At 37.0% G+C, this 21614-nt stretch overlaps 1 protein-coding gene across 9 annotated transcripts in view; it reads right to left on the bottom strand.

The window, feature by feature from the left end:
* The window catches only part of RAPGEF2 (Rap guanine nucleotide exchange factor 2), a 180990-nt gene that overhangs the window by 39037 nt on the left and 120339 nt on the right, over positions 1-21614 (bottom strand). For 8 of the 9 annotated variants that reach the window (XM_084517690.1, XM_084517693.1, XM_084517692.1 and 5 more), the window contains one exon: positions 6800-6931. The exons of the other annotated variant lie outside the window; for it this stretch is intronic. In XM_084517690.1, coding sequence (XP_084373816.1) covers positions 6800-6931 — 132 coding nt within the window. The remainder of the gene's footprint in view (positions 1-6799; positions 6932-21614) is intronic. 9 annotated transcript variants of the gene reach the window in all.

The following is a 21614-nucleotide window of genomic DNA, read 5'->3' as shown; positions in this document are numbered from 1 at the left end:
AGTCAGTAGACACATGGCTTATGACACTGTTCTGTCAGAATCATAAGTCTCCAACTGTGACAATTCCAGTGACTGTGTGACTAATTCATCAGTCCCTTCTGCAAACCTTCCTGTTATTAACGAACGCCCCTCCTACCTGCCCTGCAGAAGCCTTCTCAAAAGCCTGTTGGTAAGCTAAATGCACAATTAAACTTAGTCACACAGTGCCAACATAGAAGAAATATTTTGGAACCCAAGAAAATTCCACACACTGTGGAAAAAAAAAAAAAAAAAAAAAACTGTTTTGTTTAGAAAAATTATTTGACTGTCTATTTTTAGTTTATTGCTTTAAGACAGAAACCCTCTCAAAAAAAATGACACCATTTTAAAAATAATTCCTATATAAACTAAATGCAATTTTGTGTTGTGTTTAGCAAACACCTTAAATATTGCAGCTAAAACCTACCAGTATTTCCTGAGAGACAATCACTGTTTACAGAGCTAGTTAGATCTTTTTGGCAACCATTGTCATTGATAGGAACAGTAATAGCTGCTTACTAGTTACAAAAAAAAAAAAAAAAAAAAAAAAAAAAAACCTGCAACACAAACTCAGAATTGAATGCAGTAATCCACAGAGCAGTAGTTACATTTATTAACTTTGGTCACCTTATCTTATAAGAAAAAAAAAAAATGTATTTCAAGCAACATGCAGTTATTACGTGAAAGTTAGCAAAAGAAGACTATGAAACCTTTCCATGTAGGCAATACACATTTTTAGTAAGAAAGAATAAAGCAGCTCATCTCACAAGGACATCTTCTCAGCTTATGCATGCAAAAAGTTTTGCACAAGTTTTGCTACATTCTGAAAAATAATTGGATGTGCCTTCACATTAGAAATGCACGCTAATTTATCTACAGAAACACTGGAAATGGCTTAGTTCTTTAGGCTTAATAGCATTAAATATGACATGAAGTGTTCAGCGTCCTAGTGCTGACTTCATTCCAAGCTAGGTCCACCTCTGTACTCTGCCATGGGTTAGAAAAATCAAGCACATCTGCACAGGAACCCTTATGGGAGCAATAGCCATGCATTTGTTTAAGATTACGGAAAAATCCTGATTAGCTCCTTTGAAGATAGGGGCATCTTTGTAAGCCTCAGCAGTAGAAAACCCAAAACACAGGATGAAAACCCTACAGGATTTGTCCATGGTCAATTACAAGGCTTAAAAATTTCCAAAGAATGTTTATCAAGGATACACCTCAGAAATTAGTGCTTTCATAAGTACATGCTGTGTTTGTTTCTTGGGTAATACTAGGTTTAGTTACATGTAATCTTTTTGGATTTATATGTGAAAAAGGCTAGTTGCAGCTTAAACTACAAGACACTGTCTCCCCAAAATCTGAATACCAGTTGTGAGGAAGATTTTCCTTCACAGTTGAAAAGATGCCATGAGAAATTTGCTGAAGCTTCAAATGAATCGCGTGACAGTGACAGCCTAGGATTTTATTTGTCACATCACCAACAAGAAAGTCAGGAAACTGACGTTTTCATTGAAGTGAAGAGTTAGTTGACATTCACAACCTAAGGAGACCTCCCCATTTTTAAGTAGTGTCTATAAGACTAATACTGAAGCAATATAAAAATGGTTGCTCCAATTGCTAATCGCCTCCAAGACCAAAATTACTTCCCAATTTGAGGGGTAGGAGCTAATTAAATAAATACAATGAAACAAGTACAAAAAGATGGAAAATAAAGGAGCACTGAGTACGTTTTCCTCAGTTAGCCATTAGCTCTGACTGATCCTTGAGGGGGAAAAAATCATAGTAAAAAAAGCAACTATTATTTTCATTAGACCACATCCTATCATTAGTAACCAGGGAGCAAAGACCAGAGTTGCAGAGCACAGGGAGGCCACATCTCAGCCACCTCCTCTCCAGATGAGAGGACCCAAGTGCCCCACAGGACATGCCCTTTCATCTGCTTTGCCGCCTGGACACTTCCAAGGACCTTAACACTCTTTTCATATAGTGGAGCCCAGAATGACACACAGAATTCAAGGTGAGTCTGTACTCATGCTAAATACAGTGGGAGAATTGCCTCTTCTGACCACCTGGCTATGCTGTTTAACACACTCCCAAAGTGGGAAGATCTGGTCATTAGTATTTTCTTTTCTACACTGGTTTGGGGTGAAAGCTCCCAAATGATCCTGACAACACAGAAGAGAGGGAAGAAATAGGGGGAAAAAAGAGAGAAAAGAGAGAGAGAGAATTAATCACATTAAAATACTAGGAAATCAGTAGTTAAACAGAATTTTTAAAATACTTTTCCAACACCTTAGGAAACATTTTGAGGAAGAAATACATCCATTCTGAAGACTAAATGTCCCTCTGTGACTAAAACCACCACCTACAAAACTAAGAATCTACAAGCATGCAAGAGAAAATTACTGGAAAAAAAATTAAAGACAATTCTTGTGCAGATCAGAAATAGGTTCATCTGTGTTTGATGCAACTCTTCAAACTAGTTGATAAAACTGCCAAGCCCATCTCAAAAAAATCCACCTTTTTAAGGTTATCATCACTGTGGTTGAAGGCCAAAAAATAAACTGAAAAGGGGAAGTTAAGAATATTTATCAGCAAAAATCTTCTGTTTTTATTTCTTAAGCTGATATTGATAGAAAACACCAAGAACGCTGACACTGCGCCTTCAGTGAAGTCATTCGCAGAAATCCCACTAGTTTAAAAGTTTTTCTCCTGTCACTATGTAGGCACAGTGGACCCAGCTTTTCCACAGAGAGAAATCACAGCTCAGGTTTTGTTTTACAGTATCTTTCAACTCACTGGGTAAAAGGTTACAATATCAATAAATTGCTACCAAATTGAAGCCATATAACTACTTATAATATGTATCTGTTTCTCATGTATTTATGATAATATCTATTACATTCAATTACAACTATTGCAGACACAAATCTCACACAAATTTAAGTTTGTCAGATTTTTTTTTAACTGTACTGCAAATAGCGTGAATGCCCATGAAATCTCTAGAAGATGGACCTTTCTTTGAAGAGTTCTGCTATCAGACCCGTGAGAAAACAAAAGCTGACATCTTGAAAATTTCCCAGTGCTACCCGCATCCTGGGAGGGTCACTGAAAGGATGTTACCCACTTCCTTTACTGCTGGAAGCGTCTGGGGCAGACACAGGCGGGCATGTACGGCTGCCAGGAAGCCACCAGTCTAAGGACAGGATAAGGCAAAGAAAGGCTGGCAAAGGAAGGAGCTCAGGCAACACAATGCTTTCCCAAGAGAGGGAGGAGGAATAACACACATTCAGAGGCTTAAATCTCCCCACTCTCAAACCGGGCTCATCAGCTGGCAGTAAACATGTCAGGGATAGGAAGCATTCAGGAGCGTATAGGAAGAGGTATATAACGAAACATGAGAAGCAGCAGTAAACGACTTGCTTTGCCAAGTCAACACAAGGCAGGAGCAAAGTATTGTTCTTGGCAGATACCAGCCCGCACGCAAGCAAACACTCAGCATCCCTTTCCTCTCCAGCCCCGTTACACAGTTAGCCAACGGTGAACTTATTCCCTAAAATAAAAGTTCTAACATTAACAACCTTACTGATGGGCACCTGACATTTATTTTTAGACTCGGGTGGATAACGACAAAGGATTATTTATTTTATTGTGGTAAATAATTCTTAGCCTAAAAGAAGTTCTTTCATGTGCAACATTTGACAAATTTAGTTACAGCATTAATATTTAAAAGGAAATATTCTCAGCTCAATGCTGAAAGCATCTGAAAATTCAGCTTCATGATTTATTCAAAAAATCTGAAAAGGCCATGAACATATTTTTCCTGCAAACAGCTGCTCTTACGGCTACAGGACTAAAAGTTACTAGGATGCATAACATGACATATAATTTACTCTGACGTTGACAGCAAAGATCCAGTTAATAGTATAATTTAAGAAAACTTTTTTTTTTTTTTTTTAAATCTATCAAAAGGTAAGTTGGCAATTTTTCTGAATCATTCCTTTCCACTTAGACGTAATGAAGAGAAGTCCATTCTACTGAGTGGAAAGATGCCTTTAAATATGGAACAGAATTAGAACAACGATGATACTGAGCTTTGCCTAAGATCTATTAAAATTTAAGCAAAAAAAATAACGTAGGTGACTTTGTTGTGGTTTATCATTTTTGAATAAACACTTGGGGGAGAATTAAAAGGTGAATAATTGTGAAAAGACTGATCCAAACTTTTTCAAAAAGTATTTCTGACTACTTAATCCCAGACTTGATCCTAGAATACTCAGATTACCGCTGTTTTATCTTGTCACTTTTTTCTTCTTGCAGTACAGCCTAACTTAACATTCCTACATTATATTGCTTTACAACTGAAACCGAAGTAAGAAATTAATGGTTTGTGACAATATGAGAAATTACAAAAAACGACAGCACTTGGTACTACAAAATTAATTTAGAATTAGAGAGTTTATGATTCCCAACTTTATAAATTCCTACAACTGAATTCATCAATTCAGGTGTGCTTTTTTTTTTTTTTAAATAAAAACTTCAAGTATGGTCTAAAACAAAGCATTCTTCATTAAATGCTTGCAATACTTGATGTCTCTAGGGATACAGGTTATTTTAGTAATTACACTGACACTGTGCAATTACACAGATCTTAATACACCTGTGCCAAGAATTCTTTAAATGAGCAATTAACTGCAGATTAATTGAAGAAAGCAAAGTATTTTTTAAGCATGTGACATAGTATCCTAATTTTTTTTAATTAGACAAAAATTAAATTTTAAATATGAAAGTAAATATATTAAAGTAAATATTCCCCATGTAAATACTTCACAAAAATCACTAACTCTCTCTAAACACCAACCATACTGTTGATTTCATTACTGAAAAAAAAAAAAAAGAAAAAAAACACCTTACTACAGGAGATATACTCCAGATTGGTGACTCTAGAAGTATTTCTCTGAAGCTTCCCTATAGTATTTTTAATTTCCCAGGAACTCAGTGATCCTTCTTACAGTTATAAGGGTTTTCTACCAAAACTTTTTGTAAAAGTTTCAGCAACTTATCTAGAGATGAACTGTATGACTATAACCATCTAAATGCCACCTACAAGTGTCTCTCTAGAGGTACTTGGTATTTTTATGCTTAAGCATAAAATCTTTAGAATAAAAGGTACGAAAATCTATAGAAGACAAAGAACAAAGCTGATTTTACTTCTTCACCCTCACAGTATAAACATAAATCCTATCTCAAAGTAATCTTCTCTTCAGAAGAAATTTTGACAAATATACTTGACTGACATATGTTCTGCCTAAAGTGTTCAGTTACTTTGACATATTTTTTGCAAAAATAAGACTTTGCATTATTGCAATTATTATTTAAACTGAACGGAGACTTTTATTTCAAGCCTACCTCAGACTACAGGAAAGACTCCAAGCTTATTCCTCTAAAACAGACTACGTTACAAATATGCTCACAACTTAATTTGTATTTGTACAGATAATGGTTTTCCCATTATTTAAATGGACATATCTGTATTTTTTAAAGCATCTAAACCAAATTTTTTTCCTTTTCTAGTAAATAATACTTCAAGTAGAATTGTTCCTGTTAATTTTTTTTTCAAAATCCTTTTGAGAAAAGAATGTTATTCTGAAAAAGTGAATCAAATCTAATTTAAATAAATTGCTATGGTTTCCTACCAGAGGACATTGCAAGAACTGAAAATACCAAGAGGAAGATCTAGACTTCCTCATATCATTATTTTTTATATGTTCTTAAAATGTATTTAAAACAAGTACAACACCTCAAACGTTTTAGGCACCCCTGGGATATGTTTCACAGCAAGCTCTGCTCCAAATGAAGAGCACAGAACTTTGCAACAAGAAGCCCCCCAGCCGTGTGATAGCTTCAGAAATCTCACCAGTTCAAACTCCCCCATGTTTCCCAGGTAGCCAGGAGAAAAAGCACTACCAAGAGGCTAGTACCAGCTGTCTACAGGGTGAAGAAATCAGAATATACCCCTGAAGTCAGGCCAGCACAAGCTGCTCACTGAGTATTTTTTCTCCCAGACAGATGTGTGCCAGATTTGGAAGCCAATACATCTCAGAACTACAAAATACAGAACCAAGACAAAAAAAAAAAAAAAAAACACCACTCATTTGACAAAGTATTAAACCTATACTTTATACTTTTGAAAACCTGATCTCACTTTTTATCAGAATGCCCAGCTCAGGTCACTTATAGTCAACAGATCTCAAAGTCCTCTCAAAATAGCAGTAAACATCACAGCTGTTTCTCTGCAAATGAATGGCAAAGCACTCAGAAAGGTGAGGTGAGATGCTGGAGTCAGGGAACAAAGTCCCTTTGCCTCCTAAGTTCAGCCAGAAAGCTCTACTGAAGAGTCACACTGGCTTTCCATGCTTAAATTCAGGGCATTTTCTCTCCAAAAAGCCATAAAATACAAACAAAATACATGAAGTAGAAACCTGAAACGTTGCAAAAACACTACACCTCTGCACTGCTGACTTGTATGTGACAGACTAAGGAAACATATGTCATGTTACTGCACTGCAGATTACCTGCTGAGTTTTCAAACATCAGATCTAGTAAGAAGCAGATGCAACCCTGAAATTATCCTGATTCAAGCGAAAATTAGTTTTTTAAAATCTATCGATCACTTCTTCAGACAAGAAGTGACAATACACGGCAACACGGGCGTTGAGCTATTAACATCAGAACTGTTTGAAACGGCACCTCCCATCAGCATCCCTTGCAGTCTTACCTGGTAGATATCAGAAAGGCTGCTGCTTCCTGAATCACTAGTGATGCTACATCCTGAGTGACTAGATGAAACGTGGGTCACCTGTGGGTGGAGACTGTCAGTAAGGTGCAGCTTTGTGAAATCTGCAGGAAGCTATAGGTGGAGCAGAAAAAGCATCATTACAATTTGAGGTAGATACACAGCAAAATGAACTTAAATCATGTATGTCACTCTTTACTCTCTGCCAGCACCAACTACATCAAGAAAACCATTGGGGTTTGAGAATGCAGCATCAAAGTTTGAGTTTTCCAATTTTTTAGATTGGTGCAGAAGTCAGCAATATATCACCAAGTGTTGCAAATATAAGAAGAGATTAAAAAAAAAAAACAACTGAGAACAAACACCAATGAAGCGATAACCCTTATGGCAAATTCTTTAGTATCTTACTACACCGTTTGGGTAGAATTGAACTTCATATGAATATTGTGCTGCCTTCAATATCAATGGTTTCCTGTGGAGTAGGATTAACAGTGAGTAAAGTCACATAGTTACAGCAAATGCTGCTCTGGGTTTAGCTAACTCTTTTGCTTCTGAACTCAACAGGGTACTTTACAGACAAGTAAAACCCAAGGCACTGAACTATCCTTTATACTTTGAGCCAAATAACATGACGGCAAATAGGAAATGTGGGAAAACCGACACAACCGCAATGAACTGCAATCCTGAAATGAGTTTGCTCACGTGCTTCGCTGAGGAATGAAACAAGACACGACATTTGATCTTTTAACAATCATCCACCAAACATTTGTGACGTATTTTACTATTGCTTTATGCACTCAGGTCCCATGAAAATCTGTAAGAACTGTCAACGTTGCCAGGCTGTAGAAAGTGAACTTTGATAAAGGAAAATATTTGCTGTCTGAAACAATATTTAATTGCTATTTCAGGAGCAAAATACTCCTCTCCCCAAAAAGCTTGCATCCCACCACTATCTATCCTATATAAAAGGATGTTAAAGTATTGATTTTGGTGTGCAATAAATACTTCAATATTTGAAAAATTTTCTCCATTAATTTCTTTTTGCTTCAACTCAGACAAGGCAGATACAAACACACCTCAATTGAGAGTAAGAAGAATGCCATGTACAGGGTGTCCACCCATGTCAGTTTTTAATGCTACCTTGGTGCTACTACAATTTGCCCCGATGGAAATGAAAATAACTTTTTCAGCATTAAGACAGAATAGGTCAATCAGGATAAATGGTTAGACAAAAAGCCTGCTGAAGTCACAAATGCAACTATGCTTGAGAAAACAACCAGCTCTACAGAGATGTACTGAATGATTTTGCTGCTGCTCGCCTGGCTTAAAGCTGCATATGGTACATGCCCTGGAAGAACCCTGACTTCAGCATTTGTGGTGAAAGTACAGCCAACTGGAAACCTCAGTCATATTTAGGCTGACTGGCATTTCCTATTCCAATACACCTAGAAAGGGTTTCTTCCTTACTGCAGTATGACTACAGAATTGACAGCAAATATGGCTACGCTTTGAAAAATTCTTACTTTTTTACCTGCAAGAGGAACTAAAACCAAGAACCAGACATTAAAAACCCTAAAAAGCTTCAGGTAGCCCAGAACTAGATTTGATCTTCATATACCAATCAACAATGAAAGGGCAATTAACAAAAGCAATACTCTAATACTCTAAAATACTCTAATACTCTATATAAAGCCATTGATGCTGCCTCCAGAAAAAAAATCTAATTATGTTCACCAGTGTTGTTGACCTATCAAAAGGAGAAAACATAGGATGAAAAAAATGCATTAGTTATAATATCTGTTGACCTTGCTAGTTCCCTTTGCAATCTTTGAGTTTCAATCAGCACAAAACAGCAGAGTATTTAGTGATATCAGTATTTTTTTTATTAGGATTCAAACCATTCTACAAATAAGTAGATTTCTAGTAGATTTTCTGCCTATAGGCAGAATGCATAGGAAGTAAATCATCACAGCTTTAGTAACGTGTTGATAAAAACTCCATTTACTTCTGAAAGTACAGTCTCCTAGAATTAAAGTAGTCTAGGGTTATTTCCGAGTAGAAATCTTATATATTATTTTAACATGCAGACACAAGTCACCTATGATTTGCACGCCTAACGATAACTCACAGAGCAGATGCTGCCTAATATCCTGAAAGCTGTGTATTTTATCAAGTGGTAGCTGTTTCAGTCACAAATAAACATCACTTCCAAAGGGAGGTAACATGTCTACAGTCTTGAGCCCAGCCAGCCACATTCATTTTTCACAGTGCCTTTCAAGTATCTCCAAGCCACTAACAATTGCATTTATTGTTAATCAATGCAATAACAATCCTTTAGAGCCTTACATCAAAGCAAACCCAGTTAGTATATTTAAAAAAAAAAAAAAAGAAAAAAGAAAAAAGAAATCAAGCTATGTTTAATATAATGGTGGCACTTAGTGTTTTAAATGAACAGCAAGGATTTATATTTTGCTCCTACACAGGCGATTGGAAGAGGAGTTTCCACCACAAGTGATAATACACAAGGCAAATAAAAGCAAGCCTTCTGATTTTTATTTTTTTTTTGGCTGTAGACAATCAGCTGAATGTCTGGTGACTACCAGTTTCAGAATAGCTCCTAAAGTCAAAGCCATGCTGCATGTGATGGGCTTGCCAAGTGGTGACAGCAGCAGATCAGAAGCAGGCATTTTACTTAGGGCAACCCAGCCAGTCACTTTGATCTTAATCAAATAGGACTATTCACAAGCAGGAAGCACATGCTCACATCTTTGCAGAATACTACGTCTCTGTGCTATATGCCTGAAAGCGACATCCAACTCAACTGCCCTATCCTCAAATAAGTGAAGGTGAGAAGCTGTGAGACAAGAAATAAAACACAGTCAAAAGTTGAAACATCTAAATGGTGAGCTCGAGAAGCGCGTGAGAAATGCATGCATTTCTGTCTTGGCCGCATCCTGCTATTCAAAATATTTAACGCACATCATGGGAAAGAAGCAAAACACTGATGATAATGACAAATGCAGGCATCTAAATTTTCAACACAAGAGGCCACCCGTTTCCCTTGTGGAGGGCAATAATGTCAGGTAAACAGCTTCCAGCAAGTCGTTCAAGAATAAAATGCAGCTTTCAACAGCCTGAGTAGTACCAGCAACCTGCACAAGGCTGTCTGGCTCAGATCAGGGTATTTGCACCTCATTTCTTACGTGCAGTGCGAAAAAGCACTGTTAGAAAATAACATCACGAAGCTCTGCTGTACATCCAGTGAAGAACTGGCTAGGAACATCAATCTGTGCTTTTGAAGACACAACATTTAACTGCACTACTATAGATCTATTTTCTGTGCTACCGAACATCACTTTATTGTGAAATTTGAGCACTCAGTGCTTGCATTCAACTCTCATTCCATTCAACAGCTTAAGACTGCCTTCAGCATTTAGTATCCCAGAAGAATAAAGGTTTTCTTGTAATGTTTTCAAGCACATAAAGGCTGGATAAAACATGTGCCTTATCCTCTTGATCACACGGTAATATTAGAAAATTTAAGGGCATACCGCTTCCCTTGGAGCATCAGCTGGGACAGACTGCAGACACCACTGATGGCATCAGAACCAAAGAGACAACTTTTTCTTCTGCATTTTTATGACCTGACAGCTAGGTTTACAGAGTCCTTCAGAGTAATAAAAGAAAATGCAACTTGTATGTTTTACGTAAAGAGCACCGTGATACCACAAAAGACTGAACTACAGCTTTGCCAAAGTCAGCAATATAGAGCATTTCTTAACTTTATTATTGAATACTCATAGTCACAGCATCAGAATGACCCAGCAGATGGAGTAAAAACATGGCAGGGTAATTTAGAAAAATAAACGCATGATTCATTCTTCAGTAAATGTAACTACAAAGCCTATTACATGGACACTATATTAAATAATTGAGAGTCATTAAAAGGACCAGATAACTGCCCTGATAACCTATTTCAAGGACAAACTGGGTAAATGAAAAACATTAAGGCTATATATGCCAAGACCTAAAAAGGTATAAGATAACAGGGGAAATAAATTCTTAGAACAGAGCATGAATCAATAAAATAGTTAACACCAAAGATCTAATCTTAATTTGGCAGAGGTCAAAACAGTATTTCGTGTGTGTACTTGTAGCTCTTGATAAGTGTGCACGTATACATGTTCATGTTTAAACAGTTTATACACATGTAGAGGAATCTGGAGGAAAAACTGTGCATCTGGGAATTCCAAGCATTTACTTCTTGAAAGTCATAAAATAAATATAAACATGAACCACTACATGAAACTTTCTTAAGCGCACAGAAGTACCTCCACTTTGAAAATACCTTATACCATATCATATCTTCCTATATTAAAAGCAGCATTTTATTACTTCCACCAAGTGAGTCACCATTTTATGCATGCAAAGCTAACAATTATTTTGCTCTGAATATGTTCCTCCTATTTTAAGTACATCATGATTTTCTCCTACTCTCCAGCATGCCTTTCTGTATGACAGGAGGCAGTGACTACGTGCCACCGTGGGGACTGTGCTGGGCTCGTCCTCTTCCTCAGAGGATCACTTGAACTCCTTTGCATCCTGTCCAGCCTCTACTCAGGACGTCATTAGGTTTGCTCTACTAAACCAGTACATTAGAAAATGAGTATATCTTCAGAATATTTACTAGGGAGTATATCAAAGTCTTTAAGGTGTATATTAAGGGATATTTCTTTAATTTTTTTTTGTTATATTTATTTTTTTTTTTAGTGTGGTTACATGTGGAAAAAGTATACATGCAATAATGGGAAAGAAACATGAACGTATATATTTGAAGTACAAGAGGAACTCTGGTTAGAGAGTTCTACTACACCGCTCATTTTAGAGCAAACCCGTCAGTAAGCATTTTATAAGCAAGGTCTTCCACTGAATGCCATTCAGCACTTTATGAAAGATTTACAAAGCCTGCACAGTGGCTGGCTGAAGAACATCCACAGAAATATGAAATTTGAGAACAATGGCGTAACATTGTTTTAAGCAATTCCCAATGAACAGATCTATAGGCAATAATGTGCCACTGCATGGTAGACATAGGACTACACAAAATACCACGTTTATGACATGCTTCCAATTTCTGAAATTGAAGAAACATGAACACTGATTCTTCAGCCTCTAAATATATGCCTCTCAGCACTTACTTGTAGAACCTGCTTTCTAATAATGTAATAAAAAATACTGTAATACTATGAAAGATGTTCTGTTTCTTGTAACCTCGTACTATTACTAGAAACATCTTGTACTTGCTTATTAATGAAAGAATGTAATAAATGTCATATTATGAAAATACAAGAAATACTATGCCTTAAATCTTCCCCATTTTTCCTTATTCAAGATTAAAATTTTGAAGTCATCTTGTACTAGAATAGCCTAGATTTCAAACCCTGCATACTTCAGTATCCCATCAAGTCATTAACATCTCATTTCACTACTTTATGTAACTGTTTATTTTTCTATTAAACATCTGTAAATTTGTTTATGGTTTTTAATGATATACTCAGATTTACAATATTTAATGACTAAAGGAAGAAATATTACTACTAATGGCGGGCATTCATCAGTGCGCTATTTATGTGCTATTTCAACATAATTCACTTCCTAACCAAGAGAGACATCAAGGAAAAGATTTTTATGGTTCAGTGATTTAAAACACAGCAGTCAATTTAAGTAATTACAGAATAATAAAGTAACTTCTATTGATTCTGCCTAAAGACATGATGCAGGCTGACATGGCCAGCACAGAGTTAAATTTAAAAGAAAAGTTTAAGCTATTCACAGCTGAAATTAGGATGCGATTCCCATGGAAGCAGGATTCCCTTTATGTAGAGGTGGGATGGCAAACATTTATTATTATATATATCAATATAGTATTGATGTTTTCTTTGTAAACATCAAGAGAAGAGCAAGAGAAGAGTTAAGTGCTAAAAACAGATGAAAAAACCTTCCACCTTAAATTATGCATTCTGTACATAATTACTTTATGCAAAAGTATCTCACATATTTTAAATCTACTTATTTTCCTCAATCAAATAGACACCTTCGTGTGAAACAGTGACTCAAAGCTCACAAAGACCTACTCTTAAAAACATTTTTCATCTTGATTACAACACAAGACAAACCCCGTTCTGGAAATACTGCATTTGTGCAATCTGTTTAGCAGATTGTTTATATACAAAGCCCACAGTAGAATTTCTCTAACAACAACAACAAAAAGCAAAGCAGCGTAATGAGGATTTTTCAGGCAAGCTCCTCATACTTCTCCTGCACTCATAATTCATTACAGGTACTCCCCCATAAAACTATTTGGAGGCTTAAACCAATGCAATGTGACACACTGGTCTTGGGCAGAGAGAGCAAGCGAGACATAGCGCGTGGGTGAACTTCATTTTGTTCCCCTTACAAAACACACAATGCCTGCCACTTCATGTACATCTCATAGCTCTCGGCAGCTAATCCTATGAGCATTTAATGCATTGAACATAATTATCCTTTGCTTGAAGGACTATTGACTTCTGCACAGGGACAGAGGTGGTGAAATGTAAATGGGTATTTGGGGAACAGAGAAAAGCTGTCAGGGAAAACACTTTTCAAAGGAAAAGTATGAAATGCATCACTGACACACACCCATTCTTCTGTAACTTAACCTCATCTGTTGTAGAACCAACTCTGTTGCTCTGTTAGTATTTGCCTTTTTTTTTTTTTGGACAGCATTTGTGCAACAGATCCAATATAGTGTTTTATATTCAAGCTTCTTTTTCAGGAAACTTGGCATAAGCATTGTTCCTTCAGCAAACACAAATGTATTGGCAACAACTCAATATTTAAAAAAAAAAAAAAAGTATCATTGATGTATTTAAAGTGAGAGTGAACCAAGAATACAAAAGAAAAATACAGAATGGATTTGAACTAAAATATAGTAAGCTTGAGGACATCATTTTCAAAAGCTTTTCTCAGGTTCTTGAGATTTGGAGCACAAAGCATCATTATGTATTATAACAAGCAGCAGCAGTTCTGCAAGATCAAATTATTTTTTTTTTATTTAGATCTTTATTCAGGAGTTTATTCACAAGTCTATCTCATTCAGAAAATACTTGGTAAAAGCGTAACTTCTTCAACAAAGGCTAATTGTGTACTTTTAAAATACCGACTCTGATGGTTGGAGTGGTCCTGCTGTGCAAGGATTCGATATCAAATGACTGTTTCCCAGCTGTTTTGACTGTGGATATACATTTAAGTACAGACAACTCTTTGAGCATGGAGAAACGTGTTCTGCAAAATGTTCCAGTTATGCTGCCTCACCTAGAGTTAAGAGCAAAGCTGATTTTGCCAAGAACACCACTGCTCAAGCACTGTGTGCGATTTTTAAATCCCCTTCATCGGGAAGATTTGCTGTTCTGTCTGCATCTTCAGCTTAATTCCTGCAAGATTTTTGCTCTACTGAAGTTGTCACCCAAACAGTGCAGCTGAAGGGAAGCCTTGCAGAACGGAGCAGGTAGGATTTTACCAGGCTTCCTCCCGCATTTTTCATTAACAGCACTGGGTATTTTATATTGGCCAGTTTGTGCTGTTTCATAAAGCTTCCAAGATTGACATCAGGTCCTATTTTTTTTGTCACCTCGAACAAGTGCTCAAATAGTAAAATGCAGAAATTCTACTCTAGTCTTATGCCTGCAGACTTGCAGAGACATAGCACACATCTCATGGTGAGAGAACCCAACCCGCTGTCTAACCAAGCACTACTATTCCCAGAGTCTGTGCTGTGCAAAAATACTGAATAAAACTAGGAAGGGAATTCCTACCATGGAAATAATGAAAACTGACAGCCAAGAGGCCCTTGAGCTGCAATTACAGACCACTCTGAGGCACCTCAGTTTTCTTCTGAATTATCTCAGAGTGGCAGAGATGAAAACAACCCCAAAAAGTCACAAAACAGTGTTCTATTTCTCTCCTTTGGCACAGTGAAGAAATATGATGTTCTGACAGAAACCGTACTGCTCTGCAGGTAAAACTGAGGGGGAACCATACATTAGGCAAAATGCTCCAAATATTTCTCAGAACCCAAGCAGCCTAGCTAGGGGTTTAGCAGGAACATGTACACAGGTTGTACAGCAGTACATATACTATTCTCTGGAACTCATACAAATGTTTCTACTTCACTGTGAACTCAGCTCAGCTACTGAATTGCAGCAAAAACTCCCTGTTAAATAGCAATAGATGTAGAGGACAAAATTAATAAACCCTAGCTTTGCAGAGATTTCCCTCCTGGGAATAATTGATTTCCATACTAATGTAATGCATGTTCCAGTTGATGATACTTCTAAATACTTGCTCTTGTGGCTGTTTTGATTTTTAATATATTAACTTCTGCTGCTAAAGTGGAAACAACATGGCCCACTTTCAGGAGTTTTGGAAATCTGTAATGGCAAATTCTGAACTCTTTGGCCTGTTACAAGTAATTATGGGAGAGGAAGGAATAGCAAACATGGTTACAAACTTTGCTTCCACAGGAAATCAGAAAAAGATTTATGTCTAAGGATGGAAAAGCATAAAAAGTTCAAGAACATTTTACGTGTACACATACGTTTACAGGAAACGTTAATTCAAACATTTTCAAAGAATATGTTTTAAATCCTGCAGAACATTTTAAATAAATGATAGTATACTCAAGTACACCTTGTGTACAGACTCATTTCAGGTTTCCTATGCAGCATTCTAAAAAGCATGAGGGGGATACAAAATTACACCAGCAGAGGTAAATAATGATGGCACCTGCTGCTGGATTTTATTTCCAGATTTAAAGCACCACTCAGGATTGGAAAACACTACAAACAAGCAAAGAGTCTAGCCCAAAGCTGAAAACATCTATCCTGGGTGCTTTTAAAATGGTTAAAGCAAAGACCTAGGATATGCGTGCAATGTCAAATGCTGAAGACTCCATCAGCAGGACTTTCTTACACCACATGTTGCTTTTCTGTTTTATACCCAATCACAGAGAAAACTTACAGATTAAGACCAAACAGTAAATCTTTCCAAGTAGGGGAAAAAAGGACAGGTCCCTGAGAGCAAGATGATGCCTACCTGGTGCATGAGAGTACTAGCATAAGAAGATGTTAGACTTTGAGAACAAAACAATCTGTGAATTTGTCAGAAATTACTGTTAAAATAGTTCCAGTAGGTAGCTGCCCAGAGGGTGACTGAGCTGCCAAGGCGATGCAGCAGAAAAAGAACCTGATGAGATGAGTGCATGCAGCATCCAGAAATACAGGAGTTTGGGGCTCTTACCCAGGCCCCCCAGGAGACCTTAGCTGGAATACTGCACACATTCCCAGCTACATGTTTCCAACTTGAAGTCTTATACTTGAAGAGATTCAGAGAACTATCAGGAAGAGGAAAAAGTAGTATTTGAGAAAGCGTAAGAGGAGCTTTTAGCATGCAGTTATTTAGCCTGAGCTGAGAAAGGAAATGATCACTATCTAGAAAGAGGAAGGACTCAAATGAAACATTTAAAGCAAGAGGCAATACAGGTGCAAAAACTAACGAGCAGAAAGTTGAAAGGTGCTGCCTATTGAACCTCAGACTCTCAAAACCATGCTCAACAGGAGCTGTGGCAGAGAAGGTTTTGAACTGAAGCTAGGCAAAGTTATGAATGCACTGTGCAACAGCAGTGTGCAATGGCAGTGACCCAGAAAATCCCTTCCAGATCCATGTCACTCCTCCAAGCAGAAAAATCAGAGGCCAGCTTGATTTGTCACACTTTCATTCAGAAACTGCCTAACCAAAGGAAGAAGAAAACCACAGAAGTCAACACGATTAACATTATAACATTTTAGTTTTTTATTACTTGCAGCTTCTTAGTAAAGACAGCTGTATTCTGTATACTTGTAAGGAAAATATTTTTTATGTAAACATGCAAAAACTGGAGATTTCCATTTGTGCACAGCTTTATCTCTGTAAAATAATGAATTGAAATACATTTGACAAAGTTGACCTGAGAATTCAGAATTATTATCATTGTTTTTTAAAACTTAATGTCTGCAGACATATCAATGCCACACTGTGAGATTTAACTACATGCTTACGTTTGCCTTATAATATGGCTCACAAGAATATTTTTTTCCCAATATAATTTTGCTTTTCACTAACCTATGCAATAGGAAAGAAACTTATAATTCTTCCACTAATGTCCATCTACAAATTAAAAACCATGTACCGAGACTACTTGTTTTGCATGTGCTTGCTCTACAATAAAATTTCCTGTTTTCCTCATCTGACAAAGATTCAGTTTTGCTTCATCCCAAATTAACTGACAGATTGCAATACTGCAAGATATATATTCTCAATGCACAAGTGGTCAAGGTACACATTAAGCCTTTTGAAAATAAGAATATTATATTTAACTCTTTAATATAAAAGCAGAAATGTGTATTTTTAATATTCGCATCTTTAAAATTCCTAATCACACAACAGTGAACATTCTGAAATAATTGGAAAGAAAATTTTAAAATAGTCTGAAAAAATGAGACAATTTTGCTTATGGAGACATAATTTTTGCTCTTTTTATTTATATTTGCTTTTTTTTATTTAATAATATATTAGTAATATTACAAGTTTATTTGCATATTTTTAAAATAAGATGATTTTTAAAAGAAAGGTTGCTTAAGAACATCTTAGAGACAATACCTCAGAGATTAATGTACAGAGTAAGGTTTCATATTTGCATTATGAAGGTAACACTTGTTACCCTCATAATGTGTCACTGTTTTTCTGATAATGTAAAAATAGCACAGAAGCAAGATAACTCAGATTATTTTTAAGTGGCAAGTTTTTCCCTTTATACATGGCCAATGCTGCAAAATCCTAATAATGTTTTTATTCTACCAATGTTTTTTTTTTAATGCTGTGCTCACTAACTAGGCAAATAACTTTATTACTTATTTTATGAATCTTGAAATTGTAACAGTATTAATGCCATGGCAATACAATCGCAAAGAACGCTGCTCTAATACTCCCAGCCTTGCTTACATTTTCTCTCCTATGGTAGCCAAAGAAAATAATGCATTTTTTTCACCCTGACACAAACTTTTAAGACAGTATGTGGTATCATGCAATCCTAACAACCCTAGAGTTTCTGTTCTGTTGCACAGAACAAGATTCCAGCTCCTCTGAATGACAGTGAACATTTAGGAATTTGGACAAAAGAACTCCTCGTGGGTGATGATTGTAGGGAAAGGGAACCAAAAATAAAGGACTATTTTTCTTCTTTTCTGGAGAGTCTTTGGTGAGTGCAAATGTGTTCCCAAAGGTGTTCCACTCCATTCAGGAGCCCCGTGCAGCAGCAGCGCAGAGCCACTTGCATTTACTTACACAACTCGATAGAGACCCATCTTTTACATTAAGAGTACTTTCCACTGAATTTTGAAACAACTGGCTGAGCTTTTATTTATAGTCAAAGTGTTATTCAAAACAGTAATATCAAATGGTAAATTCAATTAGCCCAGCCTTGTTTTCACCCAATGCTTCCAATGTCCAAAACAACCCACTCACGAGATAATGGTTTCCCTACTGGCTTATACAAGTAAAACAAGAGGAGCTTTATGGTGCCTGCTAAAACCAAGCCTGCTTTACAGCAAGGAGACAGTCAATTTAAGCATCATGTTATTCCACTCAAAATGCTGACATTCAGATGTGGCTTCCAGGAATACATTTATTTGTGTCTGTACGGGCATGCATAGAAAGTTTAAATCAGCCCTTGTATTCCTTCCTTAGGTAAACAGTACACTAAAAAAAACAATCCATGTAGAAACTTATTTCATGGAATCAGTTGAATATATATTTCATTGCTGCCTATTTAGGAAGAGACATTTTAAATCGGATTGCCAAGCTGCAGAAAAATAAGAGAACACACAAATCATCTGGAAATACTAGGACTGAAGGCCATTCTGCAAATACAGTTAGTAACTTTAATCTTTTTTCTCCCATTTATCAGAAGATAAGCTATAAAGATCCTGGATGTGTGCATGTACATCACCTGTTTCATTAGGTCACCTTGTAATAACCAGAGAATGGGGGAGTCAAATCCTAACCACTGATTTCTGATGGTGCCAGCATGGTCTTGGTTACAACACCTCGCATTACCAGAGATGAAGGAGGTTACTCTTTCATAACCATGGTAGATGTTTTAGTCATTTACTATATTTACCATGTTATCTTTGCATGCTTAACTGAATAAAACCCCAGCTGCAACACCAAACCACCACTTAAGAAAAAAAAAAAAAAAAAAACTATTACTCTAACTCAGGAATTCCTAAATTTAGTTTTCCCTGGGCACCATCATCACAGAAGGATTAGAAATGTGCAATACTAATGGAAGTGGCAGGTGTAGGACTGACATTTATCTGTCTAAACAACCTCTTCCTTCAACAGGAAGAGGCAGATAACTAGATTTTCTGTATACTATTGCTGACATGAACTCCACAGTTCATGAAGCTATGTTTTAGTATCCATTTACTTAGGAATATCAGTTGTATTCAGGAACCTTGGAAACTCTGCTAAACTGAATTAGCTGAAATCTTTGCTCTGAAGTGCAAGTAATCTCTCAACTCCCCATAAAACTAGAAAGGTAATAGAGTGAACATTAGTAACTAAAGGGACCTATTCTTTTGGAATTGAGCAAGACTGAACAGGGCAGAAACCCCCCAAGTCAGACAACAAAAAATGTTTATAGAAGTTATGCACCAGCAGGCAAGGAGATGTACGCATACCGTATGGATTTTTACGCTTATTAACAGAAACTAACACTGTTTTCATTTTAGCTTGTGTTTTATTCTGCTCCTACTGTTGTCAAAGCTTTACTTTTTAGCAAAAATTAAAAAAAAAAAATTCAGTGGACCATCATTTCCAAACAGAGTTAATTATTCAAATTACACTTCACGAACATTCCTAAATCCATACATTCATTTTCTTCTTCCTCTTGGTTCCTTAAAAGTGAAGAAAAATTTATACATTATTCAACAATCTTGCAATGAAAGATCCTCTATATTCAACTTCTTATTCAAAGGCCAAAAAATCTGATGATAGTCCACTGGTGATGTGAGTCAAAACTGAAAATACAAGCACACCAGGAAGGCATCTGGCTCTCTCCTGAGCAACCTGCAATGGCAGGCATTAACTCTCTGCTAAGTATTTGGAAGGGTTTTTTTTTTATTTCCTAGATCAGTATGAGGAGTAAATTAAGATTTAGAGATCAAGCTGCACCCTGATCAGGGAAAAAACAGCAGCAGACACAGTACGATGAAAGTTTTAAGGTACTTTTAGCTGCTTAAATGCAATTTTAAAATCATAGTAACAATCAAGAGCACACAAAACCTAGTTGGGTTGAAATGAGAAGAGGGCTGATGAGTCCACACACCTACGATACAGTTAAGTAAGAAATAATTCCTACAGCTTGGTTTACATTTCCCAAAATCTAGAATTATTATTACTTTCAACCACAACCAAATGCATCCAGCTTCCACATACGATGTTCTCCACCACCCCAATTTCAAACCATTAATTTCACTCCCAGGATTAAATTGACATTCCAGTGCCCCTGCCACGTTCTCCCCTTCTGCTCTGCCCTTGCAAAACATCCCACAGCAGCCCTTCCCAACACTCATGCAACTCCTACAGCATTCAGGAGGTTGTCAGGCACACAGCAGTGGTAGGAATTTAGGAAACAATGCTGTGGATGGAGCCCTAAGAACACAATCCAGCTCCCGTTTTCTTGGCTCGGCAGGAGTAACAGCAGCACAGAACAGTAAAAGCCTATTTTTAACTATAAAGCAAGCCAACATGACTAAATACACAAAGGGAGCAGACCTGCAGAATAGCACGACGTCATTTTTTATGAAATCATTCTTCACAGAAGGGGGAAAAAAAAAAAAAAAAAAAAAAAAAGCTTTAATCCATTTTTCTTACTTGCAAAGTCACAGTTTGGAGTCAAGCTGTAAACTAATAAATCCTACCCAGTCAGTGTCCAAATGACCCAGTGCACAGCGCCTGTGCTTGTAAGAGAGCAAGCTGACAGACTCCTCAGATGAAACGAGGCAATATTTATAGAGCAAGTGAAAGAAATCGCAGATTGAGAAGTGTGAGCACAAGCACTGCTTATGGTCTGGGCTTCCAACATGCTTCCCCTCCGGCTGTCTATACACTTGTGTAGATCAGGTGGCTGCAGTCACCGAGAAGATGCATTACTGCTACCAGACCTTGGCAATGGTTTCACCCGGACACCAGCACCAGAAGAGCTGCAATAAGATACCTACAGGTCACAAGTTAAAAGCACTACGTGCAGCTACATTTCATGACTGCAATAGCGCATTAACTTATTAGCGGATACTAAATGCAGCTATAATGGGATGCAAACAAGTGCAAAACATTGCAGCTTGTGAGCCTGTTTTTCCTCTGTAAGGAAAAGAGACTGGCTCCTGAATCATGTCAAAAAGCCTGGGCTGATGAGAAGGGTAGCATTAAACCCTTCTTCAGGTTCCCAGTCCAAATGAGAAGTGTCATCTCCATTATAAGCTGCAAATGCCATTCATGTATTTGAGCAGAGAGACATCTTCACATCATAGGGCAAATCTTTGCCTTTTGTCACATAGATCAGAGCTTTCCTTTGTCATTTACAGTGACTCGATAAACCGGCACTCCGAAGACATTCCCGACTCAAGGAGGGGCAACCACCCTTCCACATGCCACCCGC

Source organism: Aythya ferina (genome assembly GCF_964211825.1).
Source record: "Aythya ferina genome assembly, chromosome: 4".
NCBI lineage: Eukaryota > Metazoa > Chordata > Aves > Anseriformes > Anatidae > Aythya > Aythya ferina.
The sequence above is the reverse complement of the archived record's forward strand: the minus strand, read 5'-3'. Positions and strand labels throughout refer to the sequence as shown.